The sequence below is a fragment of the Dioscorea cayenensis genome, chromosome 1 (genome assembly GCF_009730915.1).
Source record: "Dioscorea cayenensis subsp. rotundata cultivar TDr96_F1 chromosome 1, TDr96_F1_v2_PseudoChromosome.rev07_lg8_w22 25.fasta, whole genome shotgun sequence".
Taxonomy (NCBI): domain Eukaryota; kingdom Viridiplantae; phylum Streptophyta; class Magnoliopsida; order Dioscoreales; family Dioscoreaceae; genus Dioscorea; species Dioscorea cayenensis.
This window is the reverse complement of record NC_052471.1, coordinates 4,031,688-4,052,767: the sequence shown is the minus strand read 5'-3', so window position 1 is coordinate 4,052,767 and position 21,080 is coordinate 4,031,688. Positions and strand designations below refer to the sequence as shown.

General features: G+C 33.4%; 1 protein-coding gene across 1 annotated transcript; it reads left to right on the top strand.

Moving 5' to 3' along the window:
* Positions 1–664: 664 nt before the first annotated feature.
* On the top strand, positions 665–1,400 carry LOC120263421 (gibberellin-regulated protein 11-like). The gene is made up of 3 exons (XM_039271317.1): positions 665–871; positions 946–997; positions 1,108–1,400. The coding sequence occupies exons 1-3, from the start codon at positions 794–796 to the stop codon at positions 1,287–1,289; spliced, it is 312 nt and encodes a 103-aa protein (XP_039127251.1). The 5' UTR covers positions 665–793; the 3' UTR covers positions 1,290–1,400.
* Positions 1,401–21,080: the final 19,680 nt, after the last annotated feature.

Sequence of the window (21,080 nt, the reverse complement as noted above, 5' to 3'; positions counted from 1 at the left end):
GAATTTTTGAAATTTTATTATGTATCGGTTTTTAACTTTTACGTCATTATCGTATTTTTTTACAATTTATTTTTGTCCCTTCAAATTATTTATTTGATAACAAATAATAAATAAATGTTATATATTATTATAGAATTAAAAACTAATTTATAATTTTAAAAATAATATTTAAAATAATTTTATTAACCCGGCATTGACCCGAATGACCCGGCGGTTGAACCAGTTGACCCGAGACCCGAAGCCTAGACCGGGTCGATGTCCGGGCCGGTTTTGATAACATTGAATTGACATATATGATTGAAAACTCTTTACACATAAATCAATGAAACTTTGGATATATGTACATATAGGGGACCTCTTCCAGCTGGTGACTCTTAGCTGTATTCCTATTAATACACCAACCCTAATGAATCTACTTGCTCCCAAACAACTCTAAATGGTCATAATTAATTACAACTAATAACATATATTACCACACATATATATATGCCATCAAAGAAAAGCTAGCTAGAAGCTTACCTATATTTCATGCTAAAATCCAAACTGGTCCCATATCACAATTAGGGTACAAACTTTGGAATCTTTCATTCCATGAATGCATGCATGCGCACCCTCACCAAACTTTAGGTTAGCTCTCTCTTCAATCATTTATCAATCACTATTCTATTGGCTCATCCTCTCTTTGCTAATCTCTATATATGGAGATACATTTCTTCTTTGCTTCTTCATAATTAGAACAATTCCAAAGAGTGCAGATATCTCTTAGCAATTAAGAAGTCTCTTCTCTTGTCTAATGGCATCATCTCAAAGTCTTGCGCTTTCTTTTCTTTTAGTTCTCTTGTTGGCTTTCTCTCTTGTGGAGTCTCAAATGGTATGCACTAAATATATTAGTTATTTAAATTGTTATCTTATTTTTAATATTCTCAATTTTAACTTTTTCTATAGGAGATAAGTGGAGGGATTGGACGGTCACTTTTAATTGCTAAGCCAACGTTAGGTACTAAATATGTTTAATATTTATTAGATATATATATATATTTGTTGTAATGTATTTTAATATTTTTTTTATGTTTATTTTGCATGATAACTATTTGTCGATAAATATAGATTGCGGAGGAGCATGTAAAGTGAGATGTAGTAAATCATCGAGGCCGAACCTTTGCAAGAGAGCTTGCCGGACTTGTTGTATGAGGTGTCACTGTGTGCCTCCAGGGACATATGGGAATTATGCCTTTTGCCCTTGCTATGCTACCCTTACCACCCATGGAGGTAAGCGCAAGTGCCCTTAAACTTAAGAGGATGCATGAACCCTAAATTTTATATGATGATCTTCTTGAGATATATACGTGTGTGTGTGTGTGTGTGTGTGTGTGTGTGTGTGTGAGAGAGAGAGAGAGAGTGTGTGTGTGTGTGTGTGTGTGTGTGTGTGTGTTGTATTAAGTTTGTGATATGTAGCATGTTTGAAATAATTAAGTTTGTGTAATATTTATTGAAATCAAGGAAATAAAGCATGTGTGTGTTTATAATATTGAGAAAGCTCATTGGTCATGCATGGTGAACCTTGTAAGAAAGGCTTCTAGGGCATATAATTTTATGGAAATTTTCATTTTTTTATGTATACAGTGGTGGGTATCTCATTAAAATTATATATATTGATATATTATTCAAAATAGCAATATTTTAAATAAGTAAATAATTGTTAGAATATCTTTTTTAATCCCTCTAATATAGTCAATCTGCTCATTTATTCTTTTTAATATGATTTATTCTTCGGGGGTCTCTCTATTTTAATATTTGAGAAATGTAAGTCTTCATAGGGATCTCTTAAATACAAATATTTTTTTTTAATATTATTATTAGTAACATGGTTATTATTTTATATTATATAATGTGGGTCCAATTTTCTCACTATATATTTTATATTTTTTTAATTATTTATCAATATATATTTATATATGCTTGAATGAAATATTTATAAAGGTATAAAAAAAGAAAAATTATATTTTAATATATGCATGGGATTCTATGTTTAAAAATTTCCTTTTAATTACTACTGTAATTAATTAACATTATATTAAGATATTTGACTTTTATATCAAGTGTCAAAGTTCGACGCTCTTGTAATTTATAGTTGTAGCATAATAATATATGTGTGTGGTGATTTGTTTATGTTATAAAAAAATTACCATTAATGATGATAACTATGTGACTGCATAATTATACTTACTATATATATATAAATAATCAAAAGATTTAAAATTTCGAGTTAATTCTTAACAAAATTTATTTTAAAAAAATTCTAAAATTAGTGTCGGAAATTAACGACGCAAAGGATAAGAAACAAGTGAAGATACAAAAGGAAGGTGGCCATTCAAGTCAAACCTATACGCTTAAGCAATCAGGTCCTCCATCTTTCCGTCTTTTTCATGTTCCTTCTTTCATTTATATTCGCCAAAACAAACAAAGTTAAGACAGATGTCTCAATGTGACTTTGATTATTTGTGTGCAATATATGATTCCATGTCAATTTTTTCTAAGCTTTTGTTTTTTTATTTATGAAATCGACAAGAGCTAGTCTCTATGTCCTCATCTAATAATATGGGGTTTGGATAGTAAACTCGTGCTCGCAAACAAAGGCGAACTACAAGTTTTAAAATAATTAATTAACAAAAATTTTAAATTGAAAATTTTAAATAATAAAATACATTTAAATTATTTTTATAACAATAAATAAAATTTAAAAGAAACAATTAAAATTAATTATTATATCAAAATAAGTATTTTTATCAAAAATTTAGATTTATTTATGATTTTGACTTGCGGGCTTAAAATAACTAGAGGTCTATAATGGAATTTTTAAATAAACCCTCTAATTTATTTAATAAAAATTAAATTAATTTAGATTTTATTTTAATAAATACCTATTTGAATGTTTGTTTATCTTTTCACATACTACTAAACTAATTTGTTAATAAAACTCAACAAAGTAAAAACCTAAAAAAAATTGTAACAATATAAAAACTACAAAAGCTCTTATATATATATATATATATATATATATTAATTATGGAGAAAAAATGCATGAAAAAACCATTACACATGATCATAATAGAATTTTGAAAAGTTAGTTAGAGAAAATATGGCTGATTAAGCATTAATATAAAATATTTAATATGTTGTTGTATTATTTTAAAATTTTAAAATTAACTAAGATTAAATTACATTGATTAAATATTAAATTAAAATAGTTTTGTATTATGATAATTATTGATGGTCTTTCAAAATTTGAGTTTTTAAAATTATTATTAAAAAAAATCTAAAGGTGAGGATTTAAAAAAATAAATGGCCTTAAATAATTGCTTCATTGACCTTACCCTTGAGTTGATGTTGCTGATGTTATGATTTATGTTTGTAAAATATATTTTAAATTAAAAATTCTCATTTGCAGGACATATGTAATTTAATAATTTACCTAAATTCATTTAAATATTTTTTTTTAAAAAAAATAATTTTATAAATTACTTACATTTAAAATCTTATTAATTACAAAATAAACTGATATTTAAATATTTTTGAAAAATAATAACTTTCATTTAAATTTTTATTTAAATTAATCATAATTAAAAAATATTTATTACAAAATCAAAGCTTTAATATTTCTCAAATCCGTAAATCACACTACAACAAATTTGGTGATTAATGGCGCACCATTTAGTGTCACAAAATGAGAAATTCTCGTCATTTATAATATTTGATGACATTAAACACCCCGTCACAACGATCATCACCTTTGCACCGTAGCTAAAGATATACTATGACGATATGCACATTGTCGTCACCAAATGCTAAAATTTACGTGACGACATATACAAATGTCACATTATAGCTATGTTTTTGTGACATTTATTTTTGTCATAAAACATATGATAAGGTGTCACAAAAAATCATCGATCGTCATAAAATATGAGTTGAATATTCAACTATTAATGACAAAATTTATCTGGTCACACTAATAGATGACGTATATTTCGTCACCTATTATTAAATAAATAACGTCACAAGTTGTACGCTGAATTGTCACACAATATGAGAAAAATATTCAACAATTCATGACGGAAAGATGATCTAGTCACCCAAATTGGTGACACAATTTTTTTTGTCACCGATTATTTAAAAATAATGTCACTAGATAACTTATATCGTCAAGAAGTACGAGGTAAATGTGCATCTATTTATGACAAAAACATGAACGTCACATGAAAAGGTGGCTTATTTTTTTGCCACTGATTTTCAGAAAATAATGTCATAAAATATTCTAAATGTGAAATTGATCGTAACATTAGTATATTCGTCACTCAAATGGGTGGCATTTATAGATTCACCAAATATTTATTAATATTTAACATTTCGTGATGTTTGCTAAATGAAAATATGACATAATTATTTTGTGACCCATTTACCATTCATCATGAATATTTTAATATCATTTTTTCATCATGTCATTTGTTAAAATATATAATATTTTATATCATAATATAAAAGAACACATAATAAAATGAATTCAATACAATTTCCACACTTAGATTTCTAACATAAAATATCCTTACATCTTGATAAATTCAAAATTTTTCCCAAAAAAAAAAAAAAACCAAGCTAGTTGACATGTGTTGCAGCTTATTCGCTATCTTTCAATCTGATTCTTCTTATGCCAAAGATTCAGTTGATGAAGATCCCGACCACTTGAAACTGTAATAAATATTCAATAAAAACAAATAAATAATTGATAAAAAGTAAAAGAAATGTCGTGATAAGTAAATTTAAAAAAATGACATTGCAAGGTAAAATAAAACTAAAACATACTATTACCCAAAAATTATGGCCTAGGCATGTGTATTTCATAATCAACCATAGCTTGGGTCATTATTTACATTTAAATAACTAATTTAATAAAATAATAAAATAAAATCATATATATCCAAACAGAGAAGCTTTTAGTCAATTGATTCAATAATAAAATAAAGCAATCGTGATTAAAAAACAAAAATTAAATTTACCTAAAACACGCAATAAATATTTTTTCTAAATCAAAATGATATATTTTATACATACCTTGTCTTCTTTGTGTGAAGAAGCCTAATGGTTGTCTTAGAAGAAATTTATATATTATTTCTCACTCGTATAGGAAATCAAGAAGATGAACAATGGAGACAAAGGTTTTCTTTAATGAGTTGTGAGAAGATTTGGTGAAATTTGGAAGAGAGAGTGATTGCTCCTAATTGGTACAAATTTTTAAAGACTATTTTTTGGCGGGGAGTGAAGAAAATAGCAAAATTAAGTAGAGATTTGAAGAGATTTGGTGAAAGTTGGAGGAGCCAAAAAAGGTAAATTTTAATTGATACAAATTTTTTGTATCTTAATTGTACTTAATTTTAGCTACCGTTTTTGGCAAGAAGGGAGAAAATATGCATTTTAATCAATCTTTTGAACATTGGGGTTAACAAATTTATACTTTGCTAAAATTTAAAATTCATAGTTTATATATTACTTGTTCTTGGACAATGTTGGTTATTAGTTTAACATTATTTATCTTAATTTATATATTCTAATAAATAAGTTATATCTAACAAAGTAATTTATACAAGATAATGGGTTAAATGATTTACATAAGTTGGTGAGTTAATTAATTAATTTATTTATCCAAATTGTTTTTCATTAGAATCCTATTATATTTATAATTTGTAAGATAAATTATTATATTTTTATAATTGTCATATTAAATGATTTAGATTATTTATAACATTTGATTGTTTTAAATTAACTATAAATTTTAATATAAATCTCAAATTAAATTTTATAACATTATTATAATTTAATCATATTCCACTAAACATACAAATATAAAACAAAATAAAAATAAATATAATAAAAAAATTTCAAGTATTATTTTTTTAAGTATTATTTCATGAGATTTTCAAACTCAGATGAAACTTGTTAGTCTAACCTTGTTGACTTGTAATTGATTTTAAGACCGATCTTGTTCGACTAGAAAACCTTATTTGGAATAACCCTAGAGCTATTCGTTGACCTAAGCAGTTGGGCTGGTGAACCAGTGACTTGGTTGAATTTTTTAGGGAGACTCAAATATCAACAATGTAATTTCCTAAAAATATAATTTTTAATATTTTATATACTAATTTGCAAAATATAAAATGTTTTGAGATAATATATATTTGTAAATATTTTTTTTTCTAAAAATAAAATTTTTTATACTACAAAAGTGAATTTGCAAAAATAAAAAATAAAAGAATGTAATAATATATTTTCCAAAATATTTTTTTTTAAATATAAAATTTTAAATTATATGCATTAATTTATAAAAACATTTAACATTTTCGAAAAAAATAAATTGAGGGTGTTGTAGCCTCAGTGAACCTTGACTTTTTTTTTAAAAAAAAAAGGGGGGAAAAAAGAGGGGAAGAGGATGGGGAAAGTGGAACACCCACCTTGTGAGATAATGGGATGCTCGAACACACTCTTGACACCCTCTTTCCACCTCTGCCAAAACCATACAAAAATTCACGTGCTCCGGTCAATGTGACCTGCATCCACATGTAGAGGGACAAATTTACTTTATTCTTTCTTGAGAAAAACTGATGCAACAAGTAAAAGAGCCCTTAAAGCCAAAATTAATAATACAACCCCCAAGAAATTTGGTTTGGATTGCTTTAAATAATAAATAAAAAAAGGGTTAATTTGTACCCACCCTTTAATTTTTTTTCTTCATCGTTCTCCTAGAATTTTGATTTAGGTCATAATTCAAAGCAAAGCACGAAGAAATAATTCAAGGTATCTCAACAATAAATTCTCACATTAGAATAAAAATGATATCTCATTTGTGAGGAAAACTTTATGTCATGCACAAATTAAACAAATGTGACATTTTGTAATTCCTTCCACTAATGCTATATATATATATATATATATAGGTGACACAATGAGACTATCACAAATACTTATATTTTAGTGACATACATACATGTCACGAAATAATTAAAACATACATGACAAAACCAAATGGTCACAAATAATGTACAATGGTATTAGTGACATAATGTCAAAAATTGTTTTAAAATAATTACGTTATATAATTGTCACAAAAAATGCAAAACATTGATGACAAAATGAGAGCGTTACCAAATATTATTAGTGTCACTAAAAATACTTCCCTCCATCTCCAGTTGAAGGGAAAATTTGGCGCCACACATTGTGTGACGCTTCTATGTGACATTATCAAGCATTGTCATTTACAATATTCAGTTTGTGGAATTGAGTGACGATATTTGATTTTTGTCACATTATATGCTCTTTTAGTGACATATGAAAAACATGTCATATAGAAAATCGCCACTAATCATCAAATTTGTTGTAGTGTCAATGGACATTAATCAATCATACATATTTTTACAAATTTTCTCAGAATTTTAAAAAATAGCAAACTCAACAAAAACATCTAATAAATGAGAAAAAAAAATCAAATCATTCAACTGAGAAAATAAATTAAAAAAATATAATATAATGAAAATATAAAAATATAAAAATATATAAAGATATATAAAGATAAAGAGAGCCAAAGTAGGAAGGGCAGGGGGAGGGCTGGGAAGGGGCGGGGAGGGCGTCGGAAGGAAAGGGGATGGGGGAGGGCGTCGGGAGGGAAAGGGGACGGGGAAATGTGTCGAGAGGGAAGGAGCAGGCGGGGTCAACAGACCCCGTTGCCGACAGGGGGGCCCACCCCCCTGCCTCCACTGTCGCTTAACCCCTGCCCGCAACAAAGGATCTGTTACTATCACTGCCATCAGTAAGACTAGAACTCAAGACCTTTTAAATGTCTCACACTCGTTTTTTTGCAATTGGGCCAATATCACCTGGCCATGAGTCCGTTGTTTGTTTGTTTGTTTGTTTGCATTTTTTTAAAGTAAAGATTTAGAAAATATTTCATAATTATATATGGAATTTATTTATTTATTTATTTTGTTTATTCATTTTTTTACCGCAGGATTTAGACAACAAGTTAGCACCCATAACTAGGAATTTGTTACCATCAATGCATGATTAGCAAGATTTGAACTCGTTCCTACACCAACACCTTTCTGTATAAAGTCAATGCCGCTATACCAAACACCAGTTAACTGTATTGATTTTTTTTTAAATGTACATACATATATAACATTTTTCTAGTGTTTGTTGTAATTTGTTTCTGATGATATTTTTGTCTCTCAGTTTTTCTTCCTAAAAATACAAATTACTCCAATGAAATGTAATTAAAATCAAGTATTAAATACACTTTTGTGCTTATATTTGATCTTGCCAAGACATGACCGAAAGAGGACACTGCGGAACTTGAAAGTGTTGCTCTCATAAATCATGTTTTTTTTTTTACAAGAGGAACAGACAGCCCGAAGGCCCTGCTAAATCGTCAGAGGTGTGCATAAGCCTCGGTGAAGCAAGTGGGGGCGGGGCCCACGCACATATGGGTGCTGGGACCACCTGTACACAACCACAAATCACATATCTCAGAAATATGCCCTCAGCCGAGAATCGAACTCTCACCACTTGGTAAAGAACTCTATCGGCGACCCGTATACCAATAGACCATTTGGTCGTTGGCACTCTCATAAATCATGTTGATGGCCATGTATATGAGCACAACAATGCACACAACTCATTTGTGGCACTTGTTTTTTGGAAAAAAAAACTCTGTAAATTAAAGATAAACAAATAAGGAAACAAAGAAAGGAAAAAGCCTAAAACAGTTAAACACAAACAAATAACTTGAACAACAAAGAGACAAAAACTCAAAAAAACTCAGAAGGAAATTAAAAGTTATAGTAGGTGTTCCTAATATGCTTCATTATCCATCTAGGGAGATCCTTGCCTTGGCGAAAGAGGAAATATCATGATAAGATCTCCCATGAGCTGCTAGTTTATCGGCTAGATTGTTCAACCAATGCGGGATTGACTTTAATGCAAAGATTGCTGATACTGTATGACCATCTAAGTTTTCAAGTTTTTTGCTTCATTCGCCAATCATCAACATTAGTATTATGGTTCAAGATCTTCTTGACACTAAGACAGTTAGTAAAGATGAAAACAATGTTGATCTTCCAATCAGCAGCAACTTTAAGACCTTGTTCAACAGTAATCAGTTCAGCTTCTAGCGTATTATCTTCAATCATATTTGAACAACTTGCAATTGCAATCCTATTATAAGCATTGATAATGTAGAAACCACTCCCACCTATCCGAGAATTTGGAAGCCAAGAAGCATCAGTGAAGACAAAGATTTTAAAAGGATAATTGCTGAGAGTATTCAAAGAGAAAAGCTCCATTTGCTGGCTGGTATTCTTGAAATATTTCTTCGCTTGGGCCATCGAGGAAGAAGTAATCCAGGAAGGATCCAAAGGTTTCCCTTTGAAGATGAGACTACACCTTGCTCGCCAAATGTTCCAAATGGTTCTATGATTACTGACACTCTCCAACCAGTTACCTAAGTGAATGTTATTTCCTAAAGAAAAAACTGGGTGTGTGTAATATCTTCATTTTTTCTCCAAATCACATGAATCCTGGAGCAATAATTGAAGAGATGCTCAATGTTTTCCTCATGCATGCCATAGATAACACAATAAGAAATAGAAACCAAATTCAAATTGTTGAGAAAAGCCAAAGTTTTAATTCTCCTATGAAATAAAAGCCAAGTAAAAACTTAGCCCGAGGTGCGGGATTAAGCCTCTATAAATTCTTCCAACACCTCTAAGAAAAATCCTAAGAGTTGGAATTATTCAAGTGCTTATAAACCTCCGAAACAACACTACCCCAATTAAAGCTAATAGGCAAACCCCAAAATTGTAACAATTCCATATCAATCAGGCTAAGATTCAAGTCTATTGGGTTGATAGGACCACTTAAAATTTGCTGAATATGAGAAAGATTCTAGCTACCATCATGAATAAAATTATTAATATGAAAATTCTCATCAATGAAATTAATGTTCACAAAAGTAGGCTTGAGGCTCACATGCATTTCAAAAATCCAAGGATCGTCTAAAACCGAAATAGAATTGGGGTTCACAATTTTAAGCCTCAAAAGAGATTTAATAGCATCCAAATTTTTGTAAAGAGATCATAAAATCCAAGAGCATTTGAGAGGGATATTAAGACGCCAAGGTTGCACAGGATTATACTTTTGGCTAAGAATATCAACCTAAAAAGCTCTGTCTTTGTTGAGAAATTTCAGAGTGTTTGTAGCAAAATAAGCTGTGCGCTCATGCCTAAGATTCCTAATAGCTAATTCCCCTTCAAGTTTGCCAAGAGTAGATATGTTCCAAGACACAAGCGGAAGGCCACTTCTATTGCCATCTTTATGGCAAAGGAAATTCCTAGCAATTCTTGTAATTTGGTCAAGAACCGACTCAGGCATATAATAAACAGCTAGAGTGTAGGAAGGAACACTTAGAAGAATACTATTGATCAAGATCACCTTCCCAGTATAGGTGATACAGAGTTGTTTCTAGAAAGAAGTCAGACGCTGTAACCTAGAGATCATTGGAGAGAAGTGTGAAATAGAAAGTTTGTTAGGGGAGATAGCAACTCCTAGGTAAGTAAAAGGATAAGTGGCAATGTTAAAGTCCAGGGTTCTACTAATACTCCTAGTAAGCTTAAGATTAAGCCATTTTGGAAAGAAACCTGCAAACTTATTACGGTCTTTGACCTAGGCTTTTGACCAGTGAGCTTATAAAAAATAGAAAGACAGAATTTAATATTCCTAGCTACTAGTCTAACGGCCTTGGTGATTAGAACAAAATCATCTGCATACATCAAGTGATCAATGTTTTGAGTCAAACTAGGGGTAAAACCATGAATCATGTTCATATTAAGGGCATAATTAAGGATGGCAGTCAAATTCTAAGAAACAAGAATGAACAAATAAGAGGAAAGGGGATCACCTTGCCTCACTCCCCTCGAAGTTTTCAAAATTCTACTAAGTTAACAATTTATCATAAAAGAACGAGAGGGCGTAGAAATACAAGAATGAATCTAAGAAATCCAAAAAGTAGAAAAAATTCATTTAGGCTAAAATTGCAAGAATAACCTTCCAGCTGATAGTAGCATAGGCTTTGTCTATGAATAATGCTATATATCACGAATATGTTTTATGAAATGGTCACACGACAAAAGTGGCAGCTTGTTTTCTCCCTCCTAATCAGCATATATTAAAAAAAATAAAAATGAATTGTGATTTCAGGCTAGCATTACCATTTGCAAGCCTCAATAATTTTTTCTTTAACCATCGCCACTGTCTTTGCATCATCATGGGTCGCCTGTCAACCGACGTTGTTACCACTTATCGCCAGCCCCATCAACCACACAGTGGCAGTTTATCGACAGCCTCCAGTTAATGACACATCCACCATTTGTCACCAACCGCCGAAAAATCGTCAACCAACTAGCGTCGACCATCAACCACTATCGATCAATCATCAACAAACGACCGTTGCCCATCCACAAACAAAGGTCGCTTGTTAATCAACGTCGGTTGCCCATCAATCGACGCCGGTCACCCATTGATTGATGTCGGTTGCCTGTCAACCAACGACTACGTCATCACCATCCTTGTCTTCGGACCATCATCGAACCAGCTGCTTCTTCTTCGCATCCGCCGTTTGCCACTCGCCGCCTGCCGCCTATCAACCGACGTCGGTTACCCATCAACCAATGACCATCACCTGTCAATTGATGCAGAGCACCACTCTCCAAATGTTTATCCATTGCTGCCTTATTACTAACACATTTTCTATAGTTTTTCATCCTTTTGGATATCTCAAATTCATGGAAGCTTTCTCTATGCATGCTTCCTTCTTGGTTTTTATTATGTTGTGACTTTTGTGTATGACTTGAAAGTTCTGTAATGGGGTTCTTTGCCAAATTAATATATCTTTGATTTAGAGAAGCTTTCTCTATTCATGCTTCATTTTTCTTCTTTATTTGTAATGTTGCGCCCTTTTTTATAATAAGTGCTATTAAGGCTAGCTACTGATTCATTTGAGCATTTCTTATATAAAGTAAGTGTTGTGATAGTTTTTTAGATTGATAAATCACTCCTTGGCACTAAATAATGATGGTGGGATAAGTCTGTTGTACCTGAGGCATTTTGAGGAATGTATGTTCAGTGTAAAGTTTTTGTGTGAATAAATGAAGTGTCAAGAAGGTTGGGTCCGTTAAGGAAAGGTTTTCTCTTCTTTGCTCAAATTTATGACAAGTAATAAGTAATTGATCCCTAGTTGTGAGGGTTCTTTTCATTGTCTTTTGAAGATGTGGGAGGCATTTTGTGGTTGGAAAAGCATTTTAGGCTTGGAGTTTGAGAGATTATTAGTAGATGTGCATGATTTTTCTTGGAGAGATAATGTTGTATCTTTCTTGTTGTAACGATCTCATTGTTGATAATTGAATCATGTTTTCTAGCTTGCCATTGGATTTAGCCCTACAATGAGCAAATCATGTAAATCATTGTGTTGATTTATTGCTTTGTGGCAAGTGGAGGATAGTCATTGGTATTTCGATTGCCATCATAATCATATTAGTTTTACAACCAGCATTACGAGGTGAGAAGCGATGATAGAGGGGAAGAGGGAAGCGACAAGCATCCCTTGAACAATGTGGAGGCTGGAGAAATCCACGTCGGAGCTGGCAAAATTGGGATCGAAGTGGAAGGGGTTCCGATGCCCACTCACATCCACGAACTAGGTGACATCTACTTCTGAGAACCACTTTGTCTCCTTCAGCACATCTACGGCGGCAGAGTAGAAGGCGGTGGTGTGGTTGCGGGTGACCGACGTCGATTGACGGGAGACGGTTATTGGTTTACGAGTGACCACCACAGTGTAGTTGACGTGGCTCGTGACAAGTGGCGATGACGTTGGTTGATGGGCGACTGGTGATGATGTGAAGACGGTGGCATGGTTGAAGAAAAAAGATTAGGGCTTGCGAGTAGTAATGGAAGCCTTGAAATCACAATTCCTTTTTATTTTATTTTTTAATATATGATGGCTAGGAGGGAGAAAACAAGTTGCCACGTTGGTTGTGTGACTATTTCATGAAACATATTCGTGATATATAGTATTACTCTTTCTCTATCTCTATTTTTACAATCATCATAGGAGGAAACCTATGATCATGATCTAAGGTATGCACCACTTCCTGAAGAGTGAAAATATTTTCAGCCAAAGATCTGCCTTGGAGAAAACCAAATTGCTCATTCCTAATAAGATTAGGAAGATCAACTTTTAATTTATTGGCAAGAATCTTAGTGATAGTCTTGTAACAAACATTACACAGAGAAATGGGGCGAAATCTAGAAATACTCTTAGGGTTATCAATTTTAGGAATAAGAGAAATGTAAGTAAGACCCGAAAAAGCAGGCATCTGAGCATTCTAAAAGAAAAAATTAACAGAGTTAAAAAGCTCATCTTGAATATCAAGCCAGAAAAATCTTTAAAATTTAACATTAAAAAGTCAGGTCCTAGACTCTTACCTAAAGCTAGTGACAAGCATTTTGAAAACTTCACTTTTAGTGAATTTCCTAACAAGTTGCATCCCATCATCAGAGGAAATGGTGGGTAAATTTGAATGGAGGGCTCTAATAAGGTCAGGAAAAGGAGAGTGGAGGATTTAGACCAGAGATTTCAATAGTGAGATAGAAAAGCCTGCTCTATTTTATCCCTACTATTCTAAATAACCCCATAATTATCTAAAATTTGGAAAATGGAATTCCTATGTTTATTCATCTTGGCACTTGTATGAAAAGAGGAGGAATTCAGGTCACCATTTAGAACCCACATAAGTCTAGAGCATTGAGCCCATCTGAGATTGCTCTACCTAAGAAGAGCACTATATATGTTACGGAAGCTTCTACGAACAAATAAGAAGTCAGGGTCTTCGGCACCCTCTAAAGGACTACTATGGATTTGGGAATCAAGATCATCAATGAAGGATTCCACAGTTCTAATGTCTTTATCTAGAGGGTTGAAATCATTTAACCTATAATCAAGAAGATGGCTCCTGATGCTATTGAGAAGATGAGTGAAGGCATGCATGCGAGAAGAATGAGGCTTAAAATCCCAAGCTGATCTAACAATGAAGTGACACTAAGAGTAATCAAGCCAATAATTTTTAAAATGAAAAAAACCTATTCCTAGTCGCAGTCTGAGTGTAATACCCTGAACCTTTGGATAATTACTGGAAAAATATATTTAGGGTATTACTACAGTTGCAGTAAGATTTTTCTACAGAGTAATCTTGTTGAGAAACCCCAAGTGGAAAAAAATAAGGACCTAAGTGTAAAAGTTTTTAAAAGATTTTGGGTTAAAGAGTAATAGAAAAAGGATTGATATAAAATGTTTCTGAAAACCAAGGACTGAAAGGTAAGATGGAGGGATCTTTTTGAAATGTTGTGTTATAATCCAGGGACCATTGGATAATTTGAAAGGACCTTTTGAGAATACTATTTCATAATTCAAGGACCATTTGGGAGTTTTTCAGGGACTGTTTTGTAAGAAATTATGTTTTCAGGGACTAATAGTGAATTTCGGCTGAAGAGTTAATTGAGAGAAAAATCTAGAGCTTGTGTTGTTCATCTTCTTCTCCACCATTTTGCTACAGTAACCCGAGAGTTAAAAAAATGAAGAAATGGGAGAAATTAGAGGTTTTTAAGGAGAAAGATTTGGAGATCGCTGGGAGGGAGTTCATCGGGAGTGGCTACTGCTTGGTAAGGGTCTTCTTTGGTGTTGTTTTTGTTTAATGTTTGTGTATGTTTAGATGTATGTATTTTGGGTGATTTTTGGAGGAAATAATGAATTTGTTTTGAGGAAATTATGATGGAGTTGATGAGAGTGTTGTTGTGAAATTATTTTTTTGTGTTAAAAAACCCTCAGTATTGGTGATGAAATTGCTTGGATTGGTGGAGATGTTTGCCGGATTTACTGTAGCATCACTGTAGCACCGAGATTAGGGTTTGGTTTAGTTAATTAAATTGATGATGATGATGATTAAGGTGTTAATGATGATGGTTAGATTGAACTGGTTGGGTTTAACCAAATTGAAATTGGTTGAGTTGAATTGGTTTTGTTGAGTTGGGTTTGATCAAATCAAGTTGAGATGGTGGGTTTGGTTCAATTGATTTGGGTTAAGGATTTTGGACTGAACCAAGTTGGTTCAATGGATTTTGTGTAAGAATTGAGTTGGTTCAAGGCTGGTTCAGTAAAATTAAGTTTGGTTCAGTGCAATTAAGATTGGTTCAGATTGATTCAGCAGTGTTTAGCCTAAACTGAGTTTGTTTAAATACAATTGAAAGCCAGTTGGATTATGCAAGGTCGGATTTTAACCGATTGGAGTGAGTGGGCCAATAGAGAGTCTATTATTATTTTTTTTGTATTTTATTTTGAGTTTAAATGTAGTATTTATTTTGTTATATTATTACGTTAGGGTGTTGTTCGAGCTTAGGGAGAGTTCCGGGCCCTAGGGAAGGAACCCAAGGACACCGGGTGAGTTGGTAGTGGCTATTATTTTTAAATAAATAAATTATTATTATTATTTTGAAATAATTGTTTAATGGCTAGTATTTTTGGAAATAAATGTTTAAGTATTTCATTTTTATCATGTTTGATTTCATATATAGTTGAAATATACATGTATATTTGTTTGCCATTGATGTTCATGATAACCGTATTGATACATCAGTTTTGTATAATTATACGTATTTGTGAATAGTGAAAATACATGTATATGTGATTTAATTATTCAATTCTTGTATTTATTTTTGATGGGTATATATGCTTTGATTTGGAGTGATTTGCGAAACCATGTGAGCATATTAAAGATGTTTTATCGGCATTGTTAATAGAATTGGTTTTCATTCCTGGTATAGGAATGGTATCGTGGATCTGGGCTTTACTGGTATTATGCATTATTATACGTTTGGCATTGGCTTTGTGGAAAATAATGTTTATTTCTGTGATGTGAATACTTGTCCTGGAAAAGGATCCTGTGTTATGATTTATACAGATGGTATTATTGCTGTATTTACTTGATGGTTTTGATGGTGACGGGCTAAGGCCCGACTCTGATGATAGTGGGTCCCCACGGGCCGACCTTTAGAGGTGGCGTGGTGGACTCGAGTATTGATTTTACGAGGGCCGCTCGGTGGGAGCGGAGAGCCCACGATCGGATATTCATCGGGTAGCCGGGGGTCACCGACCGGGTGAACCGATGGGTCAACGTTAGGGACATGAGTTCCTTGACGGCTCGAACCCTAGCCGTGCCACGGCGAAGGTTTAGAGAGTTTTCTAGACCATGTTATGCTGGGTGAGTGTTGGGTATTGCGTTATTTTGAATTTGAAATTTATGTTATTTTTGAATTGTGATGAGGGCAGTATCTTACAAAATTTGTGTTTTCTGAGAAAAATCAATTGATGTTGATCTATGTTGAATTTATGTTTCAAAAGTTCTTTAAAGATTGTATTTTGCTAAAAATTACGGTATTTTTGGAAAAGTTGGAAAAATTATTTGAGAAGTTGGTATTTATATACTATATATATATCGTATTTAAGTATTTGAAATTATTAAGCCACTACCGACCAACTCGAATGTCTGTGAGACTGCAGGAGCAGGGACCCTAGATTGCCTCGATCGACTATAGAGCTAGTCGGGTTGAGTCCAGGACTGCAGTGGGTCCCCCCTTTCTTTATTTCTTGTCATTTGTGTTGTGATCTTGTAGCGGTTGTACCCGCAAATTTGAGTTATTGTATTCATGATATTTATGTATTTGAACCTGTAGTTGGTGTAAAGTTGTAAATTGTGATTTGTAGGTCTGATTTTGTTTAAAACAGGGTGTCAGTTTCCAGTTAAAAGGGAATTTTAACTGATGGGTGCCACATTTACCTCAGTAGAAGGGGTGGGTGTGACACTGAGCCCATGTAGTAATAAGTAAAGGAGAATGATTAGAACAAAGTCTCAGAAGATTAGTAACAAAATAAGAATTAAAACTGAAAAAATGAGACCAACCAACATTTATAAGGCATCTATCCAATCTGGCCCAGCGTCGAGCAGGACCAGATCTTCCATTATGTCATGTAAAATCCAAACCATTAAACTTAACATCAGGGAGAGAATTTTTAACAATATAATCATTAAAAAAATCTAGACTTGTGAGCATAATAATTAAAACTACCACCTTTGTGTTCAGCATAGGAGCAAATCGAATTAAAATCTCTAGCAATGGACTAGGAAAATTTAAACAAGAAATGCAAGATAACTCATTCCAGAGACTTAACTGTGTCCCAATCAACAATCCATTGTAAACAATAGACAGGATCCAGACATCAAGAAGATGGGAAGAGATTACCAAGTGAATCGAGAATCTCGAAATGCCAATAGGAGTGATCAAGCCAATCATACTTCTCAAGAATACAATAATACCCCTTGAGAAACCACTAGCCGGTCTGGCCAACCAATTCCAGCCTCGTTTGAACTTGTCATAGAATTTTAAAGCTATGTTTTTATCTGCACGAGTCTCTACCAGACAAACAATCTCTGGCTTATTCTTCTTAATCAGCTCTCGAATGTGATTGAGAGTATTAACATTCATAAGACCCCTTCAATTCCAACAAATTATATTAAGACTTGTCATAGATAACATGAAAAAGATAGTAAAGAAAAAAGGAAAGAAAACAAAAGAAGAGTTTAGAATGCATCTTGAGAATGCGAACTGTGAGAGCATGAAGCTTCTGTTTCGATTCTTCCTTTCTTGTAGGGGGTAACCTGGAGGTTGGAACCCCTCCTGATTAGATACCGTCTTGGTCTTGGTCCATAGTTATGGAATCTTCAATCTTGATGTCATTCTCCTCTTGGTCAATGTCTATTTCCTCCTCCAAACTTGGAACCTCCCCAAGATCTTCCACTTCAAGATTAGTATGAATGTTTTGGGCTATCAGAACTCTTTGCATGGTATTTTCATGGAGAGAAGTTGCGTTCTCTCTCAGACAGATAAGATTTTAGTGTGAAGAGGTTAGGAGCTGAGCTTTGCTTCTGCAGTTTGGAAGGACTGATTCAACCCTAACAATTTCCTTGCCTTTGCTTTTACCCATTGAAACGGAATGGGTTTTTTGGGATTTGGGGTCAAGATAAGTCAGTTTAGGGAGAGCTTCACGAGGCAGTAGTGAAGAGCCAGCTCTTTGGCTATTAGGGAGATCTGGAGGAGATTTTAGCAAAATCGAGAAACCTCTATGAGTTTTCAAAAAGCCACCATTATTAAGAGAGTTGCCTTTTTTCTAGTCCCAATATGAGAGGGTGTGGCACACCCTTCCTCTACCATCAAGCCTTTCAAACCCTTGCTTTCCACGAGGCGAGCGAAGGGGCTGCATGATGGTAGAGGAATCATGGTTGCGTGCCACATGAAGAGAGTTTGACACACATACGTATTACGAGGGCTGAAACCTAGTGTTCCACCATGTCCTGACCTTACCAGTGATGGGAAACCATCATCCATGGCCCGTACTCCCAGTTGTCCAGAGAATCACTAGACGGTGATCCAATTGGACCTTCCTAAAAGCCAACCTGAACCTAAGCAGGCAACTGAAATATCAATCTGGTCATCCTGGCTCAACATCTCTGAGCAAGCACCTCCAGTGTTAACATTCACCAGGTTTTTCAATAGAGTAGAGACATGGCGATGGGGACAGATGAACTCTTCATGCCCAATGAGACCACAGCTATAACAAAACATAGGAAGACACTCGTACTGTACCACTACAAAGCCACACCGGTCATCACCACCAGTCCAAAAGCCCTCAGCAGCGGCTGAGTAAGGTCCAATTTAATGCAAACACGAGAATACTTGGCCTAGCTCAAGTTGGCAATTTGGTCATCAATTTATCGGAGGTGCTCAAAGTTAATAACCAGACCCTCTAGAATTTCTCCTTCCCATAGCTTGACTAGGAGATGGTGCAGTTGGATCCAAGTCACTATAGTAGATAATCGAGCAGAGACTGGTTGGAAAAAGGTGTGCCAAGGGGATATTGTGCATGTTTGCCTGAAAATTGCATTGAATAAGTAAATACTCATTTGGAAGATCTGCAATGAAAACTTCTCCCCAGTCATTCCACCTATCAAGGAGAGCTGTTTTGACAACATCTAGAGGGGAGCTCGACCTAAACTTGCCGTATAAGGCATTGGAAAAGTGATATTCAACATGAAATTTGGCATCGTCATCAATCTTGAAAAAGTCGATAACGAATGCCTTCAGTTTCTCCAAAGCAGCTCCTTGGACCACTAGAGAGTCCTCATCACCCAATTGTTTGGAACCAGCAACATCAGCCCAAGTGTGACAAGGAAAAGACCTTGAGGGGGAGCCTCATGGCCTTGTTTTGAGGAGGGATCTAGGGTTTAACCCCACTTCTCATGGCAAGTGGGGTGAAACCAAGGGGCCTTGAGAAGTCACAGGGAGAAGAGGGCACTTTTTTCCATTTGAGGCATCTATAACTGCTATGAGTAGGGACTACTTCCAGTTAGAACCACCTCTAAGTTACCTTCTACTCTAGGGGATACTTAGAGTGTCTCAGAGCAATAAACAACAAACTATGTTGCATCATTGGTTTCAAAGTTAATTGCACTTGAGGATTTAGAGGAAGTTTAAGAAGATCTTGATGCTGATCCTGTCAATGATTGAGGCGAAGATGAAGTGCTTGAAAAGAATTAGGAGGAGGAATTTGTAGAGATACAAGGAGAGGAACCCTTTATCCCTAAGGGTATTTAACGAGGCTAAGGATGATGTCTCCATACATATTGAGTTTAGGAAGAAGAAGCCATAGCCAAGATCGCTTAAAGGGAAGGAAGGACTAGCGGAGAAGCAGTGGGGTGGTTCTTAGGATTAGAGATGGGGATGGGGAAAAAAGGATGTTGTCAATGGAGACAAGCAAGAAACCGGGAGGTAGAGCCGAGAAGAGCCTAGATTTTCTGCGAGGAGCGGTAAAGAAATCACTTAGAAGGTAGAGATCAAAGGGCAAATTTGGGATATGAAATAATGGAGAATTATTGGTCACTATGTAAGTTATAGGCCTTTATTGGTTAGTTTGAAACTATACTTGCCTTTTAAAAAAATTTCCCTAAAATAGAGAGATGATCCCACTGACCCAGTTCCGTGGTAGTTACGATGGAACTAATTTGGCGTTTGATTGAATATAATTAAAAATGCAGTGGACTTGTATTTGCAGATCCTTGTATTTGAAAATCCGGGAGAGTAAAATCCAGTGTTTGATTGGATGTATTTGTAATGCTGGATCACAGAATTTTGTGTTTGGTTGAAGTGATTTGTAAGTTTAGAATTGGAAAACATGTGTTTGGTTTGATGTATTTTTACTTGTATTACATGTTATGGTTACCCATGATGAGGTTACCCCCACCTTGATATTATAAATAATTAATATATATTATAAAATATACATTTTATTTTATGTAAATATGAATTCAAATTTCAAATATTATGAGTAATTAATGTAATTATTATATATTTAATTTATTATAATATAATATAATATAATATAATATATTAATTATTTATTATACTATTAATATTAATTATCCTATAATTATATTTTATTTAATATTTTATAAAATAGTCACTAGTTTTATAATATTAATTTACACTCAAGCATAAGCAAAATAGGGATATATAATACTTTTTGTCATATTTGCTTTACCGAAAAAGAGAAAAATATTTTTTTAGAAAATAATAACATGGAAAGACTAAAATGCTGTAGTTGAATATGATAGGAATGGGTATATAAGCAAAATGTTGAAGTTGTATATGATCATTGATAATTTGAGAAGAATATATTTTAAAAAATAATATGGAAAGACTAAAAATGATCAAGTTCCAAATCATTGACTTGGGTTCCAAATTCACCCAAAACCATTAATAAAGTACTTCCAATTATAATATCTTTTTTAAATTCCCCAAACCAAATATCATTGATA

Excerpts from the sequence above, each read along its gene's own strand:
- LOC120263421 (XM_039271317.1), top strand. The coding sequence starts at position 794 with ATGGCATCATCTCAAAGTCTTGCGCTTTCTTTTCTTTTAGTTCTCTTG. Across the intron at positions 872-945 it reads CTCTTGTGGAGTCTCAAATG|GAGATAAGTGGAGGGATTGG; the intron begins GTATGCACTAAA and ends CTTTTTCTATAG. Across the intron at positions 998-1,107 it reads AATTGCTAAGCCAACGTTAG|ATTGCGGAGGAGCATGTAAA; the intron begins GTACTAAATATG and ends CGATAAATATAG.